Source organism: Strongylocentrotus purpuratus, unplaced genomic scaffold (genome assembly GCF_000002235.5).
Source record: "Strongylocentrotus purpuratus isolate Spur 01 unplaced genomic scaffold, Spur_5.0 spur5_scaffold_1, whole genome shotgun sequence".
Taxonomy (NCBI): Eukaryota; Metazoa; Echinodermata; class Echinoidea; order Camarodonta; family Strongylocentrotidae; genus Strongylocentrotus; species Strongylocentrotus purpuratus.
The window spans coordinates 3,393,658-3,418,570 of NW_022145594.1; the positions used below are offsets into that span (position 1 = coordinate 3,393,658).

At 38.8% G+C, this 24,913-nt stretch overlaps 1 protein-coding gene and 1 long non-coding RNA gene across 2 annotated transcripts; both read right to left on the reverse strand.

Moving 5' to 3' along the window:
• Nucleotides 1-462: 462 nt before the first annotated feature.
• On the reverse strand, nt 463-23,490 carry LOC105438467 (conserved oligomeric Golgi complex subunit 8). The gene is made up of 13 exons (XM_030977518.1): nt 23,244-23,490; nt 11,389-11,460; nt 10,934-11,058; nt 10,161-10,264; nt 9,529-9,700; nt 7,365-7,578; nt 6,678-6,841; nt 5,164-5,363; nt 4,287-4,371; nt 3,422-3,609; nt 2,573-2,741; nt 1,739-1,922; nt 463-901 (listed from the first exon to the last, which is right to left on the reverse strand). The coding sequence occupies exons 1-13, from the start codon at nt 23,314-23,316 to the stop codon at nt 756-758; spliced, it is 1,896 nt and encodes a 631-aa protein (XP_030833378.1). The 5' UTR covers nt 23,317-23,490; the 3' UTR covers nt 463-755.
• Nucleotides 12,475-14,168, reverse strand: LOC115920857. The gene is made up of 2 exons (XR_004062570.1): nt 14,044-14,168; nt 12,475-12,979 (listed from the first exon to the last, which is right to left on the reverse strand). It is a non-coding gene; the product is annotated as an uncharacterized LOC115920857 (long non-coding RNA).
• Nucleotides 23,491-24,913: the final 1,423 nt, after the last annotated feature.

The following is a 24,913-nucleotide window of genomic DNA, read 5'->3' on the forward strand; positions in this document are numbered from 1 at the left end:
CTGTATAGATTAATCTTACGCTAGAAACAGTTAAATATTCGTGATGCCTTTGGTATATATCTGTCTCGTGATAGATACACTGAGGTACAGAAGGTCCATGATGATAGAGCAATATGAAGCATATAGAGTGGTGAAGTGTGACGTCATCAAAACAATATTTTTAGAATTTCTCAATTTCAACTTATTTCAAAAATAATGTCCAAATGTCGAAAACCAATTGAATATGTTAAGGATTGGCTGAGATATGACCATCTGAATAAATACATATCTATAGAATATTATTTTGCTCTTGTTCATAACATTACAAACCAGAGGAAAATAACACTGAGTTCCTATAGGAAAATCTATTTTTATGATGCCACAGCTTCGGTACTTTATTACACTTACATGATTAGACAGAAAAAATAAAAGTCATTTTTTCAAGCATCACAAGAAAATAATGAGCCTAAACTGAAAATGGGATCCGAAGTGAAAAACTGTGGTAATATATTAAAGGCTCAGTTCCAAGCTCTCCAGTCCGCACATTGATCCTGTACATTGGGACCTTACTCTACTGGTCTGACGTCACTACGATTCTGAGCCGATTTAGCTTTTCCTCCCCCAAGGTAGCTTGGCATCCATTAAAATTAAGATTTTATTAATCTTTTACTTTTCAGATCCTTAGTCTTTTAAGTTTTTTTACAAGTTTGAATGTTCAAATCATAATGCTATTGCATAATTCTCCAGTCCAAACATTAATCCTGTACATTCGTGCATCATGTGTTGAGACCTTCCTCTGCCGTCTCTTTCCCTGTTGGTGCCTCTGATGATGCCTCTGTGGATGCCTCTGTTGACGCCTCCGGTCCGTCAGACAGGTCTGTTGTTGCCTCTAACTCTCCTTGGGATCCTTGGGTGAGTTCATCTGAAAAGAAAAATGTATACAGAACACATCAAAAAGTAGTAGTCACACCTGCTTTAGTAACCACCTGTCTACAAAAACCACCTGTCTACAACAAGCACATGTTTTGTTTCCCTTGAAAAAACATTTCTCATTGAAACATGTACTAAAGGAACCTGTCTACAAAGACCACCTGTCTACAACAAGCACATGTGTTGTTTTCCTTGAAAAAAGGTTTCTCATTGAAACATGTACTAAAGGAACCTGTCTACAAAGACCACCTGTCTACAACAAGCACATGTTTTGTTTCCCTTGAAAAAACATTTCTTATTGAAACATGTACTAAAGGAACCTGACTACAAAGATCACCTATCTATAAAGACAATTTTTGTGTATACCTTGGGTGGTCACTGTAGACAGGTTTGACTGTACATGCCATACATCATTGAATACTGGAAAGTGATAAGAAACTTGACATGTGTGCATATTACATTCATCAAAGTAAGAATAAACATTAGCAGTGTCCTAGTATTCAAATTATGCAAGGAAACATGTTTACCTTCTAGACTTCACTGTCAGACACTATTGAGTGACAGACTGACATCTTTGGTTATTTGGTAATAATGACATAAAAGGAGCTGTAACAGGTACATGAGCATTTGTCTACATCAATATCCCACTACTTGTAATGGCCAAAATTAGACTGATTGAATATTTGTGCAGCACAAAACGTATCTCCTTTCAGTAGGTGTGAAAATCAGACTATTACTAAAGTGATTGCAGTCACTTAAGTCGATTCAACAACTAAACAAAAAATTAAGATGAAAAATGAATTTGCAAATGAAACAATTAACAACTTACCATTTTGCTCTACCTGCTCTTCAGCTACCTCAGGAATCACAGGAATCTTACTATCAATCTTTAACTCTTCCCTTTCCTCTTTCTCCTCCTCCTTCTCCTCCACTTTGACGGGTTCCTCCTTCTGTGGTATCAGCAATCGTAATGACTCCACGATCGATGCAACGTCTAGAGATCCCACATGGCCCTGATAATAGGAGACATTCAGAAATAAAATGCTAGTTATTTGTGAATACACTTTTGTCACTAAGAAATTCTCCAAAATGCAAATAGGGTAAAACGGGCCCATAGTGCATCGCGTCATCGACACCCAGGATATTTTTGCAGAGACACTAACTTCTGGTTTATTCATTGCATGCACTGCACGACTGAAGTCACAGTTCCACTACCCATTTCCGTGATGGAGGATAGCGAGATACTTTGGGAAATGACTGTTTCGCAACTGAAAAACTTGCAAATACCACACTTAAAAAAAAAAAAAAAAAAAAAGCAATATGCAATTTTAAGAAGAGCAGCTGTTTGACTGTGAGCATTAGACACGCCATCAACATGCAACATCTAAAAATTTGAATAAAATGACACGTCTTTGAAAGCATTATACATGCCTAAAAAAATTGGTCGAAAAGTTGAGAGAAAAAAAAAAATCAATTTTGATCTTTTCAACTTGTTGCGAAATTGAATATTTCAAAGCTTAATTTCCTTTTTTAATTCTTGGCTTGAAACACAATATGGTTATTGAGCAAAAAGGATGCAAAATGTGCAGAGAGCTGTGAGAGCACCAAAATAACCCCACCCCATTAATAGTTAACATAACATAGTAGATTCACTTCCTCTTACCATCTTTTGTAGTTCAATGGTAGAGAGGCCTAGCGTCTGAGCGATGCTCGATGGTGGAAACAATGAGATCAGACATCGATTGAGGAAAGGGACCATCTGGTTGCTTGCTGACTCACAGAATGAGATGAACTGCTCCTGCTCTCGCTGGTTGAATGTACTCTCCTCCGCTCTGTGAAAGAAAAAAAAAACTGATTTAGCAAGCTATTGGTGTTTGCCTAAAGCTTCTGATCACAGGCTTTAAAGGTATAGACTAGTTTTGGAAACGCCCCCCTCTCAAAAAAGGAATGGAAGCTCTTATTACCAATCATGTGAAAGAATATGTTTTGACTAATACATGATGATACAAATTTTCCCTGAAAAACGACCTACTAATTGATATATTTGGTAAATTATTAAATCTATCCGGACCGGATAGATATCGTGCAAGTGTCACATATACATCTTTCTGTGTACAGTGCTTGTAACTTTGCCAAGACTGGGCCAAATTTCTTATCATTTTGATGATTCCAGAACCTTGCAGTACACACCAATACTTATATGCTAGATGATCAACCTTTTCTGAGCAATTCCACAACGTTTCTTTCACAATGCAATCGCATGACGAGAACTGGTCTTTACCTTTAACTCAAATCTTCTCATGGACAGTTTCTTCTTGGACTAACGAATGGTTTTAAAGACACCACTGAGCTTACCTATGAAAGGCAACAATAGCATGGACTATGGTGTTGAGCGTTTGCTGTAGTGACTGGGACACATGGTGAGCTACTGCTACAGGAGCACACAACCTGAGATCATTCAGTCCCGTTAGTATGCTACAATGTTTGGTTACCTAGACATTACTGAGCTTACCTATGAAAGGCAACAATAGCATGGACTATGGTGTTGAGCGATTGCTGTAGTGACTGAGACACATGGTGAGCTACAGCCACAGGAGCGCACAGCCTGAGATCATTCAGTCCTGTTAGTATGCTATTGGTGTAAGCTGCTAGAGGAGGATGCTCCATCAGAGATGGTGGTGGAATGTTGGCTCCATCACTCTGAGAAGGAAAAGAGGAAAGATGACTTAGATGATTAGTCTGGAAATTGTTTTTGCTTAAAACCCACAGCAGTTCAAAATGTTCTAAAGGTCTAAATGAATCAGATTTTTGTCCTCACATCAGCACAGATTACTTGTATATTAAATGAACTAATGTTTGTGACCATAAACTCTACCAATTTTTTTCAATTTGTACACAAAAATAGTGATTAAAATGCATTGAAATTGTGGTTGTTATTATCATTATTCAAAACCCTACATCAAGAAGATGTTTGTAAAGACTTCTATATAATGTAATATAACTCCCATTTCTTCGAATATCGGATCGCAGGAGGATTGTATACTGTGCGGTGGGCGGAAAAAATATGATATCAGGGGGTCAGTGACACAAAAACGTAACTCCATTTTGGCCATTTTTTGAGAAAAAGTGGTTTAAAGATAGAGGTCCACTTGGGCCTTAAAGAGTTAAGTCTATGTTTCACTAGTCATTGACTTCAATGGGGTGTTGGGTGGAGTTAAGTCTTTGTGTTTCCTGGAAAGTCCAAATTTTTCTGAACATTTTGATATCAGATGCTCATTTTGACAAAATATGGAGTTACGTCTTTGTGTCACTGACCCCTCGATATTGTCTTTTCATGAACCGATCAACTCCAAAGCAAACTAGAAATAGTGACTTACCTGATTGCTTGGAATGGATACCGATGACATCGCAAGGAAAGCTTGTGAAGCGACCGGTGTGTAGGACTGCATATCTTGCTCAAACCTGAAGAAGAATATATAGTAAATGCATTATTCTACACATCTTGATTACATTCATTTATTTTATTTTGCAAATCAAATCACATAAATACAACAATATAACAAACATGAATTGAGACAAAATCAATAGAAAACATATATAAATATTGCAATAGCAGGTGCATCCAGTCAAGCTGCCCGGGTATGGTAAAAGTTAACCTAATAACTATGATCCTTCCCCTCATATGAATAAGGGAAATTTATCTTCCTAGGGTTATTCATAGTTCCGGACTGGATAGATATCGCGTAGTCCCAAATACATCTTTCTATGTACAGTGCTCGTAACTTTACCAAGACTGGGCCAAATTTCTTATTATTTTGATGATTCCAGAACCTTGTAGTACACACCAATACTTATATGCTAGATGATCAATCTTTTCTGGTCGATTCCACACCGTTTCTTTCACAATGCAATCGCATGACCTGGGGGGTGTTTCACAAAGATCCTAAGTCAAACTTATGTTGGACTTAAAAATTATGGAGAGCCATTTGTAGCCTAAAAATAAAATATTTTCATAAGTAAAAATTGAAGTATTTTAGACTTTTCATAAATTCCACATCAAGAACATGAAATCTCCCTGATAATAGAAAGTATGAATCATTTGAATCAACATTGTATGCCTTTTGAAATAACTTTAACAAAATATTTTCAATGATGCTCACAGCTTTCCATAATTTTTAAGTCCAACTTAGAGATAAGTTCAACTTAAGATCTTTGTGAAACACCCCCAGAACTGGTCTATACCTTTAAGCATACCTCTCTGATGCTGATTTCAATGTTGATAGAAAGCTATGCAGTGCAGCTCTCTGGAAGATGGGTGCAAGAAGCCCTCTGAAGTCTGCTCCTACTCGACTGAACGACAACCCAAAGTACATACACTGGCCCAGGAGGGAGTCCAAGCGGTTCCCGATGCCGCGCTCTAAGTCTAGCTCCAGGGTGCGGAGGAACTGGGACACCTGCACGGGGAGGATAACAGGTCAAAGGTCATTTAAAGACGCATTGAACGACAACCCAAAGTACATACACTGGCCCAGGAGGGAGTCCAAGCGGTTCCCGATGCCACGTTCTAAGTCGAGCTCCAGGGTGCGTAGGAACTGGGACACCTAGACGGGGGAGAATAACAGGTCAAAGGTCATTTAAAGACGCATAGTACAGTCAAACCTGTCTATAGCGACCACCCAAGGGAAACACAAAAAGTGGCCTTTGTAGACAGGTGGTCTTTGTGGACAGGTGGTCACTAAAGCAGGTTTGACTGTAGTGGGTTTCATTGGGAATTTGACCCCATTCTGGTTTTTATAACAGTCACCAAGAGTTGACTTCACTTTTACAACAAAAAATGACTGGTGTAATCCACTGTGCCCTATCCTATCACCTTATGGAATTCTCATCATACATACCAAATTTCTCTCACCCTTGAGATTGAGCTATAGGCAAGTTAGGAGTATTATTATCTGGTGGGATTACTGGGTTTGCTGCTTCAGAGATCTTTGCACACATACAAATTAATTAGTAATTCAACTAAATGTAGTGCCAGCGAATTATGATGCAATATACAAGGACACTGACTACTATGTGGCCTTAATTTCTGGTAGGGTCAAGTTTTTAGATCTAGACTAATTAAGAGGGTTACACACACATGCGCACGCACTCATATACGTATAGATAGTTGGAGAGAGAGAGAAACGGACAGAAAAGCTACATAGAGAGTGAAAAGATTTCTTTAAATACGAGAGAGATAGAGAGAGGTGACTGAGTACATATCAAGAGACAGACAGACAGACAAACCGACATAAATTTTTATCCCTTTTTGTGCAACTCATCCCAGAAAGAGATTTAGTACAAACGGATAAACAGACAAACACCAGACAAGTAGACATACAAACACACAGAAAAACAAACAGACAGATAAACAGACTGAAATCAGAGAGACAAACAGAAACAACAGACAAATAAACACACATTTAACCTTCTCATCATCTGTATGATACATCCTTGAAAGAGAGCTCACTCGTTTGTAATCAAGTATAGACAGACAAACACACATTTAAACAAACAAATAAACACTCACACAAGCGGACAAACAAACACACAGACAAACAGAGAGATAAAACAGCATATTTATTCTTCTAAAAAGTTCTCATCATCTATGATCTGTATCACTCATTTCTGATGAGATAGGATCATCAGTACAGACAGACAGATAGACAAACAGAAAAACAGACAGATAGTCAAGACACATACACATCCTTACACACATACAATCTTCTCACCTTTTCTACAACCCATCCCTGGAATAGAGCTGCCTCATTGGTAACAGAGTCATGACTGGCTGATAAGATAGGATCATCATCAGAGAAGATAGCTCGGTATTGTGTTACGATGTCAAACAGGTGGACTCTGCTCGCTTCTATCACCTTCGTGATGTGCTGGTAAGCTGCAGACAATAAAGATAACATGATTTTTATTGTTATACTGTGGCAAGGTCAACTAATATTCACAGATCTATTCGATCAGGTAGCTAAGCCAAGAAATTGCACAAATAGTTTCATCCAGAACGCAATAGACGCAATGTTTATAAATCAAAAGTTCTTACTTAACATATCCGATTGAAAGCGTAGGTAAACATTACGACTAATTGAGATAGTACATGTATTTACCAGATCCAGATCCTAAGAAAGTGCTTCTACCTCTTTGAGATGAAATTATGATTTTTTAAATGATGACGCCTCTCTTCATGCCACTTCATTTCATTATAGAAGTATTTTAAAAATAAATATTGCACTAATAACATGTTTACTAGCTTTACTTTGTTGTTTTATTGTTTTGTATTATCAATCTTACCTTCATTAGAAGGTATGGCAGCTAGTATACACATGAATCATGCATCCCTACCCTGTAGAAAGTTCATCCACGACATAAACACAAACATGAACGCAAACATTATTTGTGAAACCTACCCTCATCTGTTGGTATGGCAGCTAGTATGCCCTGGAACCATGCGTCCCTTGCCTGTAGAAATTTGATCCTAAGCTCCGCCTCTGTGAAGAGATCCATGCGACGCAGGTAACCAATCAGACGCAAGCATGCAGGGAGCTGAATGGCTGAACGCATTTGCTGGATCAACTGGTTTAACATCAGGCGACTAGATGATTGAACTTCTTCAACAATGTCCTTGGAGAGAGGGAGAAACAAAGATTGGGTTATACAGTAGGCTTGCGGGTGCACCATGTGATAGAGAGGGAGGATTGAGGAGTCCTGAAAAGGACTCTCAGTAATCTTTCTTGAGGGTGTGTAGTCCTAAAAAGCACTGTTGGTGTAGTCTTGAAAAAGACTGTTGGTAATCTTCCTTAGCTTATAATTCTAAGGAGAGCTATAGCACCGGTTGGAGAGGATAGGTGGTAGGAGTGGCTCGATGTTTCGAACAGGTTGACTATCCGTCATCAGGAGTAGGGTTGTGTTTGGGTTATCTTGAGTTACTGTGTCGTGGTCAAGTAGATACGTCACTGGACTGTGGATCACGAGGTCCGCGGTTCGAGTCCCGCCGAGGCACTAATGCTTTTGACAAGACATTAATCTACATTTGCCACACTCGACCCAGTTGATGTTAATGGGTACCTGGCAAGGAGCGCTGTACAAGAACCGACTATTAAACAAAAACAGATTATAGCAACTGGAAACTTACAATGAATGTTTAAAGGCAGGGTATTTTACCAACATCACTACCACTGATTTAACCCTTAACACCTTACAGGCATATCCGATTTCGACGAAAATGGTATTAAAATGTGCGTAAGACTTGAGGGAAAAAGTCATGAAACGACCATTCAAAATTCCAAGCGGTTGCGGCGCTATCTCCGAAAATGTTGAGGGTCCCAGGCCCCCCCCCCCCCAGTACAGTAAGGGTTAATGAATTTTCAATTGCGACATCTTTAGGTGAAAGCCTACATAGAGCAAAATAGTTCCAAGTTATGGATGGTAGACAAAATGGGCATTAGAAAGATTGGGAATTAGACCAACTGGTTATTATATAATAATAATAATAATTGTAAATTTATAATGCGCAGTTTCTATATGTATATACTCAACTGCGCATGACATATTGGATATTATTATTACCCCGGCTTTAGCTGTGCTGCCATTATAGCGCTCTAGCATTTCAAGGAATAAATTCCTACCGGGTACCCATTTACTTCACCTGGGTGGAGTGTGGCAAATGTAGATCAATATCTTGCCAAAGGACATTAGTGCGGCGGCGGGACTCGAACCGCGGACCTTGTGATCGACAGTCCGGCGACGTATCCACTCGACCACAACACCTCTATTAGACTAATTAGACAATAGACCAAATGGGTAGTACACTAATTGGACATTAGACCATATGGAAATTAAACAGAATGAATATTAGCCTAAATGGTTATTAGACCAATGATAAGTAGACGAAAGGATTATAAAACCATGTGGATAGTAGACGGGCTGGGTGTAGACCAAACAGCATTAAAGGCATTGTTTAACAATGTTAAATCTGAGATGCATGGCTCTACATGTTATCAGTGTCTGTGACAAGGTGTAAAATTGAAGCCCTAACAAAAATTGTGCTTCAAAATGATCATGAAGTGCCTCAAAAAAGTTAAAATCTTTGATACGCTGGTTTTACCATACTAACTGTAGTGTTATAAAAACTGTTAGGAAAACGAAAAATGAAATTTCGATTTCAATCATAAATATCTTGGTAATCAGACAGGCGATTGGTTTGTAAAAGTCAAGGGATTCCTGACTGACCTAAAGGTTTATAATAATGATTGCAGCACGAAATCTAAATCAAAACCCAGCATTTTGTTTCAGAATCTGAGGCAATATTACCGAGTCACTTTAAACCATTACGCACTGGTGAGAACTTAGACTCCATATACAGGGGTGATAGTGAGCACTAAAAAAAGAAGAGGATTCGGGGAAAAAAATGACATCTAACAACTCCCCCCCCCCCCCCCCCCCTTTTGAGTAAGAAAAGTTGGGAAATAATAGGGAAGAATAGAGAAAATAAGGGGGAAATCGGGGGGGGGGGGGGGAATCGTGTAATCGGGAAACTGATTTAAATTGTTTTTTTATCAGGCCTGCATATACCTTTATAACCGGAATGCCAGCATGTTTCTTCTCCAATCGCTTGACATACGCTGCCAGCTCCAAGGCTTCGTCATAGTAAGCATTCCTGACGCAGGTATCCATGAGCTGAGGTATCTCAAGGATCTCCAACAGCTGGGTGTGCTTGGAAAGCGTCAAGGAATTCATTCTCCGGCTGCAAGACGGAGAGAAAAGAAAGTTGGTGACTGAGCCCAGTAACATACAAAATATGATTCCTTGTATTTTCCCTAACTTACTACATTTTACATCTTACACAGGACGAATCTGTTAAAACTGCACAAAGTAGTTCACCTTATTCAAAATTTGACTTATGAAGTGGAAATGACACGTTTTGCATAGTTTGGTCCAAAAAATTCATATGACTTTCAGAAAATTTGACTTGTGCAACTTTGAATTATGCAGATCGAGTTAGCTGTATTTCTTTGATTAATCCTAAACCCAACCTCTCTCACTATCTATACTCTCATCTATTTATCTATCTATATTCATTCATCTATACAACTATCTATCTATCTCTTGTCATCTCTTTATCTAGGTATCTACAGTACATGTATCTCCTTCTGTTTTTTATTCTTTTGTTTTTCCTTCTTTCTCACTTCTTCCCCTCTTCTTACCTGGAGCTGATTTGCTGTGCTTCCTTCAGGAACTGGTTGCATCCTTCGCTGAAGTCTGGTAATTTGTCTAATAAGTGGTTCAGGTGCTGCTCTACAACTGCAAACTGAAAGGCACAAAAACACGTGTAAACAAAGGTGAGAAAAAAAATCACAATACAGAGATGTGAAACAATTTGTTTTATTACTGTTTGATCTAACAGATGGTCTACTACCCAATAGGTCTATTCCCATATGGTCTACACCCAGCCCATCTACTAACCACATGATCTAATACCTGTAGTCATTTGTATACTCATCATTTGGTCTATTGACCATTTAGGCTCATAGTCATTTGGTCTAATCTCCAATAAGTATACTACCCATTTCGTCTATTGCTCATTTAGTCTAATTTCCAGTTGATCTGATTCCCAGATTGTCTAATGCCCATTTTGCCTACTACCCATATGGTCTAATAATCATTCGATCATGAATAACAATCATCAAGAGAATACAGTAATTGTGTAGTAGATAAACTGGTTGTAGACCAAACGCCAATTCACCTACAATTTACACATATTTTAATCAGGGTAAAAAGAACCCAATAACCAACTGAAAAGTAAGCCAGAGCAAAAGACACAAAGATCCCCCCCCCCCCTCTGTCTCTCTCTTTCTCTCTGTGCATTAAGTTAGCATCGCGATTTCATTAATCATAATTATCATAGTCACATTCATGAAGGACTTCATACTACATTTCTAAGTGAAAAAGTTTACAGAACGTGAATCAAACAGCTTACATCTTCCACTATCTCCCTGGAACAGTCTGCCGTTTCAATGAATGTCTTGTAGTTATCGAATGCTAGCTCTTGAGTCTGTTGAAGGACCTGTGACCTTTCATCTGACAACCTCTCTGGCTCGCGAGCTGAGCAGCATTGGATAAAGAAAAGAGAAAAGGAAGAGAATCAGATCTGGATCATTTCAGTTTAGTTTGTTTTATTATTATCCTTTCGCAGCCTCAGCTGAATTACATGACAATTTACAATCAATTTGAAAATAACATCACATTTCATTTCTAAACAACATATTTCATAACACAATGCAAAGGTATATCCAAAATAGATACTTTACATGTAATATAATTAATATTAGTTAATCTGAAAACATAAATATTTACAGTTTTCTTAGTCTATTTCCAGGAAATTTTATATGGTATTTAAATTTGGTTAATTTAGAAAATGAACAAATGACTTACATAGTTTGTCCACTCCAAACGAGCTGAGCTCCGTCAGGTACAAGGCAAAGTCTGGATTCTCCCGCCATGATTCTAGAGATGGAAAGAAAAAAAAAGAAACAAGAAATAAAAAACATTTCACTTTTGTAATCAATTCAGACATTTTCTAGGTGTTTCTGCTATTCTCCTAGCTAGGTTCAGCTCCCTTGTTGTTTACTAGACCTACATGCTTTCTTAGCAGTCAGTTAAATCGTTCATCATGAAAAATCATCAAACACGATGATAGAGTAAAGGAGGGGGTAAACGACCAGCTCCAGTTTTCGGCTGATCCATTGGACGCAAGGTAAAATCCCTAAAATTTCACAAGTCTTTTGTTTTTTTCCTATTTATTTGTCTTCTTGATCGGATTTCATAACATGTGAAGTAGAATATCATTTTGCATTCTATTATCTCAATCACAAGAAAGAAGGAAAAACATGAAATTTGATGTACAAAAGGCATGGAGAGTTGTCCACAAATGATGTCATCAAATTGAATATCGCCCTCTAGTGACTAGTCCTTTCAAAATGCTTTAACTTCCTTATTCCTTGCCCGATTTTGTTCAAATTTTCACTGATTTTATTCAAATATCTTAAACTTTACAATAAAAGTAACTTGTAAGAAGGTTTTGGTTCCCAGTTGCTAATTACCATATTCATGAATACCTATTAATTAGCATATGGGTCATTCCATCGGGTTGGGTCATAAATTGTGACATGAAGGTTCAAAATTCAGAGTTGTTAAATAATTTGTTTATTGTTATATCCTGTTTTTAACACCCATTCTTCAATAGATTCCACTGGAATTGTGTGTATTCCTTCGCACACTTTCATTTAAAATGAAAAAACAGACACACCAAAAAACCAACGTTACAAGGACATCTTTTTTTACTTGCTCATTTATTTTCTGATCTGAAACTTTGTCACAGTCTGTACTCCACTTTTTTGTGTGTGGAAAACATTTAGATGATGGGAGCAATAGTTTAGAATACTTAAAACTTGAACACAGCAACATTATATCAATTTATAAACATGAAACAAATGAGGAACTAGCAATCTTCATATCATGTTTTTTTCTAAAGGGTAATCTTTTCTCTTGCATAGAAAATCTTGGCTACATTCCATGAAATGTGCCAATTAATTGATGCATGAAACATATTTAATGAGATGATAACACAATTGAAAGGAAACCTGCAAGATTTATGGTCTATATTCACCTCAACACCTCCAGTTACCAACGTTACACGGACATCATGTCCGAGTAACATCAGTATGATATTAGAGTAACTATCCTCTTATACTCATTGAAAAATGACAGACTACATCAAATGTCATCTGAAATATATTTTATCCCTTGATCAGTAAATTAAAAAACAGTATTCATACAAGAGGTATATTGATAGATATCAATGATCAACTTTATATCTTCTTCAAAATAGTGATTAGATTGGAAAGATCTGTTTTCCAGGAAGGTTTCGATGACTGGTCATTTTGCCTGCTCTCTTGATCTCTCTCTGCCGGAGCTGAATCCTCAAGGGAGGCAGAGGAGCCATGAATGAAATGGATGCAGCAATCTAATAAATATGCATGAAAAGAAATAAATAAAAACCAATGAGTACAGAATATTAAATGAGATAAAAATAAACAAAACTGTAAACTGTTTCTGTGATTTTTCATTTCAAACGTGTGTTGTGTTTGCAATTATTGAGTACTTCTATCTAGATCTGTTGTAAAATCAAATTGTAAGAATTAAGGATGGAACAACTAGACAGAGGATTGCAAGATGGATAGGGAGTTCCTCACTTTTGGCTCGTTGCATGCCCAAATAGAAGTAGGTATTATTATTGGTTGTTCATTTTGATTTTTCTTTTAAGTTTAATATTTGTGTTGAATTATAAATTTTTGTTAAAAAATTATAATTGTTATTTATCATTATTTGGAGGGGGAGGGAAGGTAGTGAAGCCCCTTATCCCTCACTTCAACCTTTGGATGAGGGGGGAAGGGGAGCCAGATCAATGATTATTTCATTTATAAAAAAAATTTAAATTAAAAAAAAGGCTCATTACATTATTATGTATCCAATTTTAATTGAATCGGGGGGGGGGGGGGGGGTGCCCTCCCCTTTAACCCATTCTTCTCTATCTCAACCCCAACCCTCAACCCCTTTTTTGCCAAAAAAGTTGTGTATTTCGGGTCTCAGATTGAACTTCCTAACTTGAAGGAAGCAATGTTCAATAACTTGTGTTTTTCGTTAGGCTTAGCCATCATTGTTCAATGACAATTAATGGCACCATATAAATAATATTAATTAATTTAACACTTGTCAGAAAAAATCTGAGGTGTAGGAACATCATGAATATCATTATTTACGGGATTCTTATAACAAAATTCAATTTCTGTTTAAGAAACTAGCTTTTTAAGGGTAAAAGTCCGGCATTGATTTTGCACGTTTCGTTATAACACATATATCAGTATGTGGGACAACAGTAAAATATTCACTCACATGTGATGGTTTGAAAACCGGTTTAAGTTGAAAATAACACAATTTAAAACGGAATTACATTTTTAAAACATGGAATTTCATTGTCCATGATAATAACTCGGGCCATAAAAATAACTTAAAAAACATATTACGTACCAATTTGGGCGCTGACGGGCGAAAATGGCTGCACCACGTTACAAAGACATCTTCACGTTTGTGGTTGCACTGTAGGGGTAGGTCGTCGCAGTCCGGCAAAAAACATGTTCTGCGCATTCGTGAATAACTAGTAGGCATAGAGATATATATCTCTATGCTAGTAGGTCATTTTAACACCGAAAACTGAAGCTAGCGGGCTGGTTTATATCTCAAACACCGTAATTTCACACCTACGTTACCAAATTACGAAGGACATCGCGCCCGATTTTCGCGGTAAATTAATTGTTTTCTTATATTTACCGACCGATTTAATCATCATTCTTTCTACATATGTTCATGAGGGGTTGTACCTTCCTAATAAGATGAAACTTTCTGAGAAAATATCCTGCTAAATTTGTGTAAAATGCTAGAATTACCGCCGTTACGAAAAAAGTGCCTAGGACATTGTTGGTAACGTAGGTATTGTGTTTTTTCAATATGGAATAACTTGCCAATTTTTTGCACATTTCACTTGAGCTTCTCAGACATAGTAGGGGTACTAAAGGTGACATGTTTTAAGTAGAAAACATTGCATTATGATGAACTTTTTTCCAGAAATAAGTTCATGAAAATGACATGTTTTCATGTCACAACTTTCACCCTCAAAATCGCTGAGACATCGGTAGTAAAACTCTCACCAAAAAAAAAAATATGATGAAGAAGTTTCTGTTTTCATGTTTATTTATTCTGTACTACATTACTCTTCAATATAACATACTTCAGGCCTTAAATTTCGTCATTTTTAGGGCAAGGCCAGTTTGGCCTCGAGTACCTCATATTTTTAAGGGCACCAAGGCCAAAATATTTTTAAAAAAAGGGCATCGAGGCCAAAATATTTTACAAAAAGGGCATCGAGTATGAGGCCAAAAAAATTGATTCTATTTTTGTTAGATGTCATGTGTATTTTATGAAACTTGTGCAGGATCAATTTCCCATGACTTTTAGCACCAGCTTCTTCACAGAATGTATAGAGGTCTACGGTACATACAAACAAGCAGGCGCGTAGCCACGGGGGGGGGGGGGGGGGGGGGGGGGGGGGGGGGGTGCCCCCCCTAAAATTTCCAGGATCGGTTTGAAATTTTGTAGACCCCTTTTTGGGGGGGGGGGCACGTGCCCCCCCTAAAATTTCCAGGATCGGTTGAAATTTTGTAGACCCCTTTTTTGACCTCGATCGATTACATGTATGTGCCCCCCCAAACACCAAACTCTGGCTACGCGCCTGCAAACAAGGCGGCGGCCCGCAAGCCTTAGATTTAGCAGCCAGGAGCAAGGGGCAATTTTTTTTTTAAGTTGCCCTTTGCCACGGGGATTTACCAGAGCAAGGGGCAATTTTCCAAAAACAGATAGGCCGCTTATCTAATCATAAGTTCAAAGAGAGTCTAGACTCTACAAAATAATTTCATAATGTGAATAGATCGAACGATCAAATTAATAACTTTTTAATCTTAACAATATGAACAGGAAAGATTGATTAAGAACATCAAACTTGCACATTAAACAGTATTTTAAAGTAACTAAAAATATTGATGAGCAAATGAATAAATAAATTGTCAATTTCACAAACATCGAAAGTCAGAAGGACTTAATTGGCAAGTTTACCGGGCCGGGTATTCCAAATCAAAATCGCACCTCACACACAAACCTTCCGCCACTCTCTCGGTAGTACGAGCAAATTTGAAGAAATTATCTTTTTAACTGTTGTATAGAAAGGTCTACATAGGCCTAACTAATGAAATAAGATGTAAAAATGTCCTTATAGACATTCGACAGCTGAAAGTGACACGCTCAGCTCAGCTCAGTTGCGTAACGTGCATTCACGAAACCAAAATCGGTCCTCGCACACACACCCTCGCCACTTTTGGTGGGAAGCTGTCGGGCTGGAAGTTTGCCAGCGAAACCGATGCACCCTCGGAATTTTACCGGGACTCGAAACGTTCGTCTTGGGAAGCTGGCGGGGTAGCTTTTTGAAGCGAGGTCGGCTGGTGGCAAAATGAGAGTAACTACGATCGAGAACATCGTAGGTGTTCTTAACTTATTAATAAGATAATTCTAAATTCTATTTGAGATAAAATAATAAACTAGGCCTACAAACAAACCTCGACAGATCTCTAATGACTATTTGAATGCTTGTTTATTTCTCCATTTGACGATTTGTTTTCTTGATCCTGGCCTTCGATTTGTAAGTACGTGCGTGCGTCAACAGCATGCACCATATATGCATATCATGCGATCGCATAATATGAACGTACGTACGTACGGTACGTGCGCTAGCGCATTGCCTATATAATAACAAAGGGCGCATTTTCACGGCACTTGCGCCTTATTAAAGCACTAAATACGAAGCTAGAAGAGAGCTCGTGGGCGGCAAACTGTTCGTGATTCGTCTATTTTTACTGTTCTAATAATTTATGGGCGCATTTTCACGGAAAACACTTGCGCCTTGCCGTCTAGTTTTAGATGATTATGGGCGCAATTGGTGGTTTTATGTGCGCAAATTTAAAATAAAAAGGGCACGTCCAGTTGGAAAAAAAAGGGCACGGCCTTTTTGGCCGTGAATATATCTTTTTTTGGGAGGGCACCGCGGCCAGTCATAGGGGCATCGACGGCCTGGCCGTCGATGGCCGTCGATTAATTTAAGGCCTGATACTTTTATTTTTCTAAAAATACATTCAAATTTGAGTAAATAGCTTCTAAACATTCGAACACGTGAAAATGCTGAAAAGACCCAACCCGATGGAATGACCCATATGAACAAAATGCCATTCGTTTGGGTTTGTACAATTTTGTATGCAGTGAGTATTTTATAAATCTGTTTTGTGTGTTCCTACTATGGGGATTGTGCTGCTAATTATTTCAGAACAATATTTTCAGTTATGAGGCTAAAAACAAGTAAAATTATTAATAAATAGAGAATTAGAATCATATTTCCCGTTTTTTTACATATTTACCGGACGCGCATCTTATTTACTGGACGGTATTTACCGGTATTTACTGCCGGTAATTACCGCCACCGGTATTTACCGCCCAACCCTGACAAGGGGAGCACCCGGGAGCTCCGGCGTGGGATACCTGCTCCGCCCACTTGTGCTATAGATCAGCACGGAAACGCACGGCGCACGCGCGCGCTTCCTATCGACTTTGTACATGCGGTCGTAAACTGACTCGCTAGGTCGATAACCGGCTCCAAAACAGTGAAAATTGAAATGAATATTGTCATGGCAATTCGTGATTTTTTTCTGGGATTCTTTTTTTATTTAAATAATAATATTTGCTTCATGATTTGAACAAGAAATGATAAATAGGAAGTAAAGAGTCCAAAAAATAGGATTTTGTCTTAAGTGGCCGAAAACCCCCTCCCTTACTCTACATCCCTTTGGTCACTAGGCCTACTCAAAATACATGAGGAAAACATAATTTGCGGACCTCTACTGCCATAAACTGTGAGCTGCAAAAGGAATTACTCCATCATTCATCAAGCTGACATAGCAGCCATCACTCATCCATGTACGCAGAGCTCAGGGCCCCGTCTTACAAAGAGTTGATATCAATCGCAACTAATTTGCGATTGATATCAATTGCAACTAGAGTAAAGGAGCCGTTTTTCGGCCACTTAAGACAAAATCCTATTTTCTTACAGACACGTGTATGATACTCGATTTTTCAGATTTGGGTAGCGGGACCGCCGATTACATCGCTAAAATGTGATATTTTAGGATATATTTTCCATTGCAAATGTGGTTCTTCAGTGACTCTGGCATGGTATGATATGTGTGGGATATGTGTTATGCTATTATGCGATGTATTTTAAAGGGATTTTATCATGCATCCAACGGATCGGCTGAAAACTGGAGCTGGTCGATTACCCCCTCCTTTACTCTAGATCCGAGATAAGAGACTGCAAACTTGTGATTGATCGGAGGACTTACGATTGATTTAGATTGTAGCGGCTCTTACATTCGCCCTACTTACATTCGCCCTACTTTCACCGTACATTCATGTCTCCAGTATTTTTCCATCACGCTACTTATTTATATTCATTATTCGGGCCACGTGTGTATTTCTTTCCAATCGCGCATCGTGGTTCCGCACTGTTCACCCCGCGTATTTTCAACGCCACGAGGTTTTTCTCCACTCCCGCTTTCACCTTGGTCGAGTCAAGACGTCTCCGCAATTTCCTCTCCAGGCTGTATTCTTCTGTGCCTTTCGTCTTTTCTACGGCACGTCAACTCTTTCTCTGCCGTGTTCATCGGGCTGCAGTCTTCCAGTGGAACAGTTAAATCAATATCCGACATGGCGTTTGATTCTCCGCGGGGAGCTGCCAGTTTCTTCACCGGTAGCCTTTCACCACATGAGCTCGACTCACCGCAGCTCATCTAAACATTCATCTTCAAAGTTCGGCTCATCAATCGAGCGACTCACTGCTCAGCACCACTACTTGCTTTGATGTCTGCATTTTCCACCTTGGCCTCCGACATCAAACGACTCACTGTTTCATCGTCGAGCGTCACTTTCTTCTCTTCTCTTCTCTTCTCGCCTGAGAGCTTCTTCACTATCTTCATCACGGACGTCAGCGTCGAGATTCTTCACGGCTCTTCAGCCACGACAACGAAGCTACATCTCCGCCTCTTCAAGCCTCCGCACATTTCATCGCGTGAGCCCCTTCCTTCGTTCTCAACTCTCTTCATCTTCATTGGACTTTCGACTTCATTTCTACTATTGTCGTAAGCTCTATTTATGTACATCGCATTTATTCACGTTCATTATGTACATCGCATTTATTCATGTTTATTATCATCATTGATCATTATGTAATCTCCGTGCAATATTCACATTTACCATTTATGCATTTTCATTCCGATTCTTCGGCTTGTGCTTGGCTACACTTTGCAAGTGTACGGCCAGCCTCATCAGTACGGCCAGGGTGCTACAAGAATTTTTTTCACCACTTGCCCTGTCGGGCAAGTGGGTTTTCAATTTACTTGCCCAAACAATATTTCCACTTGCCCAAACTTTAAAGCGAAAAAGGACTCTGATCTTGAGACCGCAGTAATAAATTGAAAACGAGACAAAAACATTCATCTGATTTATATGAGCAGCGAGTTTTAAATAATATGTTCACAATCATTAACAGTCATTATGAATAAATATCAACATTTGACTTTTTGTACTTACTAGAAAATCCCTGTTGTTTATTCCATTCCGATTCGCACGTGTTCATTTCCCTAGAATAATGACGTCATATTTGGCGTGATTCAACCAATCGGCAATCAGAGAATAGCAAAGGCCTGTCGGCGCGGCCTGCAGAGCTAGAGAGAGAGAGCGCGAATAAGCTCGCAGCTGGTACGATCGCGCTAGCTGTCTCTAGCTAGCTCACGGCCGGCCGTGCGTGGAGGCGGAGCGGCATTCATGGCTTGAAGTGTCACTGTTGCATGCGCGCTGAGCTAGCTGAGCTGGCTAGCTGTCTGTGAAGTTTTTTCGAAATCGGAACGATCGCTTTTTTGCTTCTGGATTTTGACGACGGGTAAGAAGTTGACGGGTGAATGGTAGAGTTCTTGGACACTAGGAAATTACTGTAAAAGTATCACTTGCCCGAATCGGGCAAGTGATAATTTGATTTACTTGCCCGACGGCTCAATTTGGTTGCCCCGGGACGTCGGGCAAGCGGGTTTGTCGCGCCCTGAGTACCCAATAAACATAACGAAAAGGGAATACTTTCTTTTATGTATTTTATTGTCAGTGCAACCTTGTTTCCTTGTAGCTAAATAAAAATAAGAGTTAGAGTAAAGGAGCCCGTTTTCGGCCACTTAAGACAAAATCCTATTTTTAGGACTCTTTACTATCTATTTATTATCATTTCTTGTTCAAATCATGAAGCAAATATTATTATTATTTAAACAAAAAAAGAATCCCAGAAAAAATCACGAATTGCCATGACAATATTCATTTCAATTTTCACTGTTTTGGAGCCAGTTATCGGCCGAGCGTTTCAGTTTACGGCCGCATGTACAAAGTCAATAGGAAGCGCTCGCGCGCGCCATGCGTTTCCGCGCTGATGTACAGCACATGCGGGCGGAGCAGGTATCCCACGCCAGAGCTCCCTGGTGCTCACCTGGCCGAAGACAGGCACAGCGGTGATCGGAAGTTGGAATCTAGAATTAGACAGAGATATCGTGTGTGCGTCGCGGTGTGCGGCTGCATTGATTTAATACATGCGATGAGATACTTTTGAGCTTGCGACTAGCACAAAATCGGGCTCTAAATCTGAAAAATACTTGAAATAAAGCTCATTTTATGGTACCCATATTTCTTACAGACACGCGTAAGATACTCGATTTTTCAGATTTGGGTAGCGGGACCGGCGATTACATCGCTAAATGTGATATTTTAGGATATATTTTCCATTGCAAATGTGGTTCTTCGGTGACACTGGCATGGTATGGTATGTGTGGGATATGTGTTATGCTATTATGCGATGTATTTTAGAGTGATTTTACCTTGCATCCAACCAATCGGCCGAAAACTGGAGCTGGCCGATTACCGGCTCCTTTACTCTAGACTATGTTTGTGTGACGAGTGAACACGCTTTCAAATATCCATTCACAATACCTCACACTCATATTAGGGTGTCTGATCGCGCACCCGATGTTGTGTGCTAAAATTCTTCCCATAGAGATTACACGCATCCCTATGCAGCCTACGTGCATTGCGCGACCATGCAAAAAAAGTCAATTTTTTTTTTTCAAATCGAGATTCAAACCTTTATCTGTTGTGATCCTGAAGGTGATATCAATGAATGAGGTGTCATATGAAAGAGCAGGTGAATTCCAATATTTCCAAAGGGCGTAGCCCCCGAAATTTTAAAAATATCTTGGTCAAAACAGCAATTTAAACATTGTGTCCTGGCTAACTCTGAGGTTTGTCACTTTTGAGATATGACGCCCCGATCGATAAGTAGTCCCAGTCCTAAGGAACAATTCTATGTGATTATATTTTCGCTAGCCCCCAGGGATCACAACTGATAACAGTTTAAAAAATACCCTTCTCGCTATTTGGTGGATCAGCTAATTAGGGGCGTGCGCTCCGCTCAGTCCAAACCATGGTTACATCGCGTAACATCTCCGCGCACGAACGAAACCCCAAATTCAATTACACATTATAGTGACTGAAATTATGGTTGGCAATTCCCTCGATAAACCCGGAAGTGAATACACGTTATAGTCAATGGCAATATCGCGGAGACATCTCCGCGATATTGCCATTGACTATAACGTGCATTCACTTCCGGGTTTATTGTGCCTCGAACGCCAACCATACTAGTCAATGGCACATGTCGCGGAGACAGCGTAGCTCAAGCTGCAAGTCGCGGATTGGCTTAGCAGCATGCGTACGATATGCATACGCTTGCATATCGCGCGATACAGCTGTTTGGCTAAATTTAGCAAAACAACATCACTCTGCGTGGACGTCTTTTTCGTCGATGTTGACCAAAATGATATGAATATACCAGCGTTTTGGAGGGGCTGTAACTTTTGATAGAAACATCGGTGAGACTTGAAATTTGAAATGTATTATTCTGATAACATTTTATTAGGGTGTCTGAACGATTTTTCAATTTTCAATTTGGGATCGTTTTTCACCATTTTTGTTTGATATTTGAATTAAAAATGTAATCAGATAATACATTTCAAATTTCAAGTCTCGCCGATGTTTCTATCAAAAGATACAGCCCCTTCAAAATGCTGAAATATTCATAGCATTTTGCTCAGAATCGACGAAAAAGACGTACACGCAGAGTTATGTTGTTTTGCTAAATTTAGCCAAACAGCTGTATCGCGCGATATGCAAGCGTATGCATATCGTACGCAAGTTGCTCAGCCAATGCGCGACTTGCAAGCTTGAGCCACGCTGTCTCCGCGATATGTGCCATTGACTAGTATGGGTGGCCGTTCCCCTATAGAACCCCGGAAGTGAATACACGTTGTAGTCAATGGCAATATCGCGATATCCGCGATATTGCCATTGACTACAACGTGTATTCACTTCCGGGTTCTATGGCGAGAATCGGCCACCCATACTTTCATTCACTATAAGCGCACATGTTACGATGTAACCATGGTTTGGACTGAGCGGAGCTCACGCCTCCCTAATTAGCTGATTCCAAAAATGTGGGAAGGGTATTTTCAAACTGTTATAACAAATGATCCCTTGGGGCTAGCGAAAAAAAAGCATCTGGATATTATCCTTACGTCTAGCCCTGCTTAAAGCCGCGGGGGCGCAGCTCAGGAAAGTGGCAAATTTTGGAGCTAGGATGCAAACAACATTTCAATCGCTGTTTTGACCAAGATATTTTTTAGAATTCTGGGGGTGGCCCCCTATGGGGAATATGGAGAAAAACCTGCTCTTTCATATGACACCTCATTTATTGAGTTTCACCTTCAGGATCATTTGTTATAAAGGTTTGAATTTCAAATTTTTTCATAAAATCATTGACCAATTTTGGATGGTCGCGCAATGCACGTAGACCACATAGGGAAGCGTACAATCTCTATGGGAAGGGTTTTAGCACACAACATTGGGGTGCGCGATCAGACACCCTAATTTTATATTCAAATATCAAACAAAAATGGTGAAAAACGATCCCAAGTTGAAAATTGAAAATCGTTCAGACACCCTACTCATATCTCTACAAGATCAATCACAACTCTTTGTAAGACGGGACCCAGAGCTGCCAACCTCCAGAACAGAAAATCGCGCAAACATGCGCACATGTCCATGATTGTTTGAAATTTTGGTGATTCTATTCACACAAAAACAGTTGCAATTTCTATTGATTATCAAAATATCAGCTCATGACAAAACATCAGTTTTCCATGAAAAATTGTCTTCTTAGAATACCGCCATACTGCACAGCACTCGCTCCGATAAACCATATTTACGCAACAACAACCAAAAAACAAGTCACGGGTCCAAATGGTCACAGTTGTGGACAAGCGCCCACACCACAAACACAAAAATAAACGAATGGGGCACTGTACAAATTTACTCCCAAACAAATTACAACACATGGAATCACCGAAACGAAGAAGAAAACACAATTTTTATCCATCATATTTGGTTTCTTAAAGCATATAAAATGGAATGTGTATAAGAAAATACGTTACCAGGGAAAGAATCTTTAAAAACGGCGGTCAAAATAGTTTCGTCTTCCACGTCCACAGAATCAGAGGATGCCATTTTTGTGATCGGTCGTCTGCTCAGCTCTTGTTGTTTTTGTCGGGTTTATTGGCGCTAAATATCAATCGATTTCGATGATTTCCGCCAGGCTTGATGTGAGAGGGCGTCTTGCTCTTTCTTCTGCAGCTCTGTTTCTTTGATTCTGGTATGCCAAATTATGTGAGATAAAGTTTTTTTTTTTTTTTTTTTTTTTTGTAAAAGCTTTTTTGCCTTTATTTAGATTTTCATAATTATACAAATGATAAATAGGAACATCATTGTTCTTACAGTATAATCATAGTAGGCCTACATTGTCTCATACATTAAAAACGGACAAATTAAATAAAATATGTTCCATATATGAGTAGACCTATCCAAGTAATATAATAATAATAATAATAATAAACAATATTTATAAGGCGCTTAATACTGGTGTCTCTAAGCGCACCATATTCTGACTTAACAATTATTTACCAAAACTTATAATAAACAATATATTCAATCAAGTGTACAAATTGTGATACAATTCTGCAATTTGGGAGGGAAAAAATAGATTTTTTCAAAATAAAAAAAGAAAAGGTGACGGTAATACATTTTAATATTTTTTGATACATATTTGTACAAAGGAAGAATTTTTACAGCATAAATATATTTTCTTATGCAAATTAATTAGTTCAATAAAATGTAAGCAACCTGACTGAATAAGGATTTTCTTATAACCAAAAACTAAGTATAAGGTAAGGTGCTTCATAACCCATAAGCAGGGGGTGGTTTAACCGCTCCCCCTCAATTTTTGTTTATGTATGTGTTTTGGAGGAACCCCCCCCCCCCCCCCCCCCCCCCCATTTAAAAAAAAAAAAAAAAACCTACTGAACAAAATATCGGTCGGCTTAATTTTCAATTTCCGGGACAAAAAAAAATTGTGCTCTTAACTTTTTCTCGAGGTAAAGCCCATTTTTCACAATTTTTGGGTGTTTGCCATGCAAATTATACCCCCATTTTTTAATTTTTTTTTTTTTTTAATGGGACCCATGTTTTTTATGAAAAAGAGATCCAGTACAGCGGCATGCACACCCCCTATAAGAGTATGTCTGGGTATACTCCATGTATTACCTGATATGTGTATGTGGTCTTCTTTTTGCTGTTAATTGTAGTGTTTGACATTTACTTCAGAACACAAAAATTGTAGAGGATTGAAAAAGAAGGAAGGATGAGCAGTCACCAGCATGCAATAGCGTATGGCAGGTAAACAAATTTGTTAAAGAGAAAAAATACAAGAGCCCCAAAACCACTCTTATGGCAAAGTAAAGACAAAATACAGGCATACATGTAAAAAGTGAAGGACAGAAAGAAAGAGAGAAAGAAAAAACGTGAGAGAAGAAAATAAAAGAACTGAACATTATTATTAATGTCTAACCTTTCTTGAATTGCTGTTCTTCTTTTTTTCTCCAGCGACAATATGATCATATCGCTTTGTCAAGTTGCATCATTGTAAAGATTAAAGGTAATACAAAGTTTTGGTATGGGGTCATGAATTTGGTTCAAATGAACATATTGGAAGCATATGCGATTCTACAATATTCAGTGATCGTTGTCGCGGTTGAAATTGAGTCAAAAG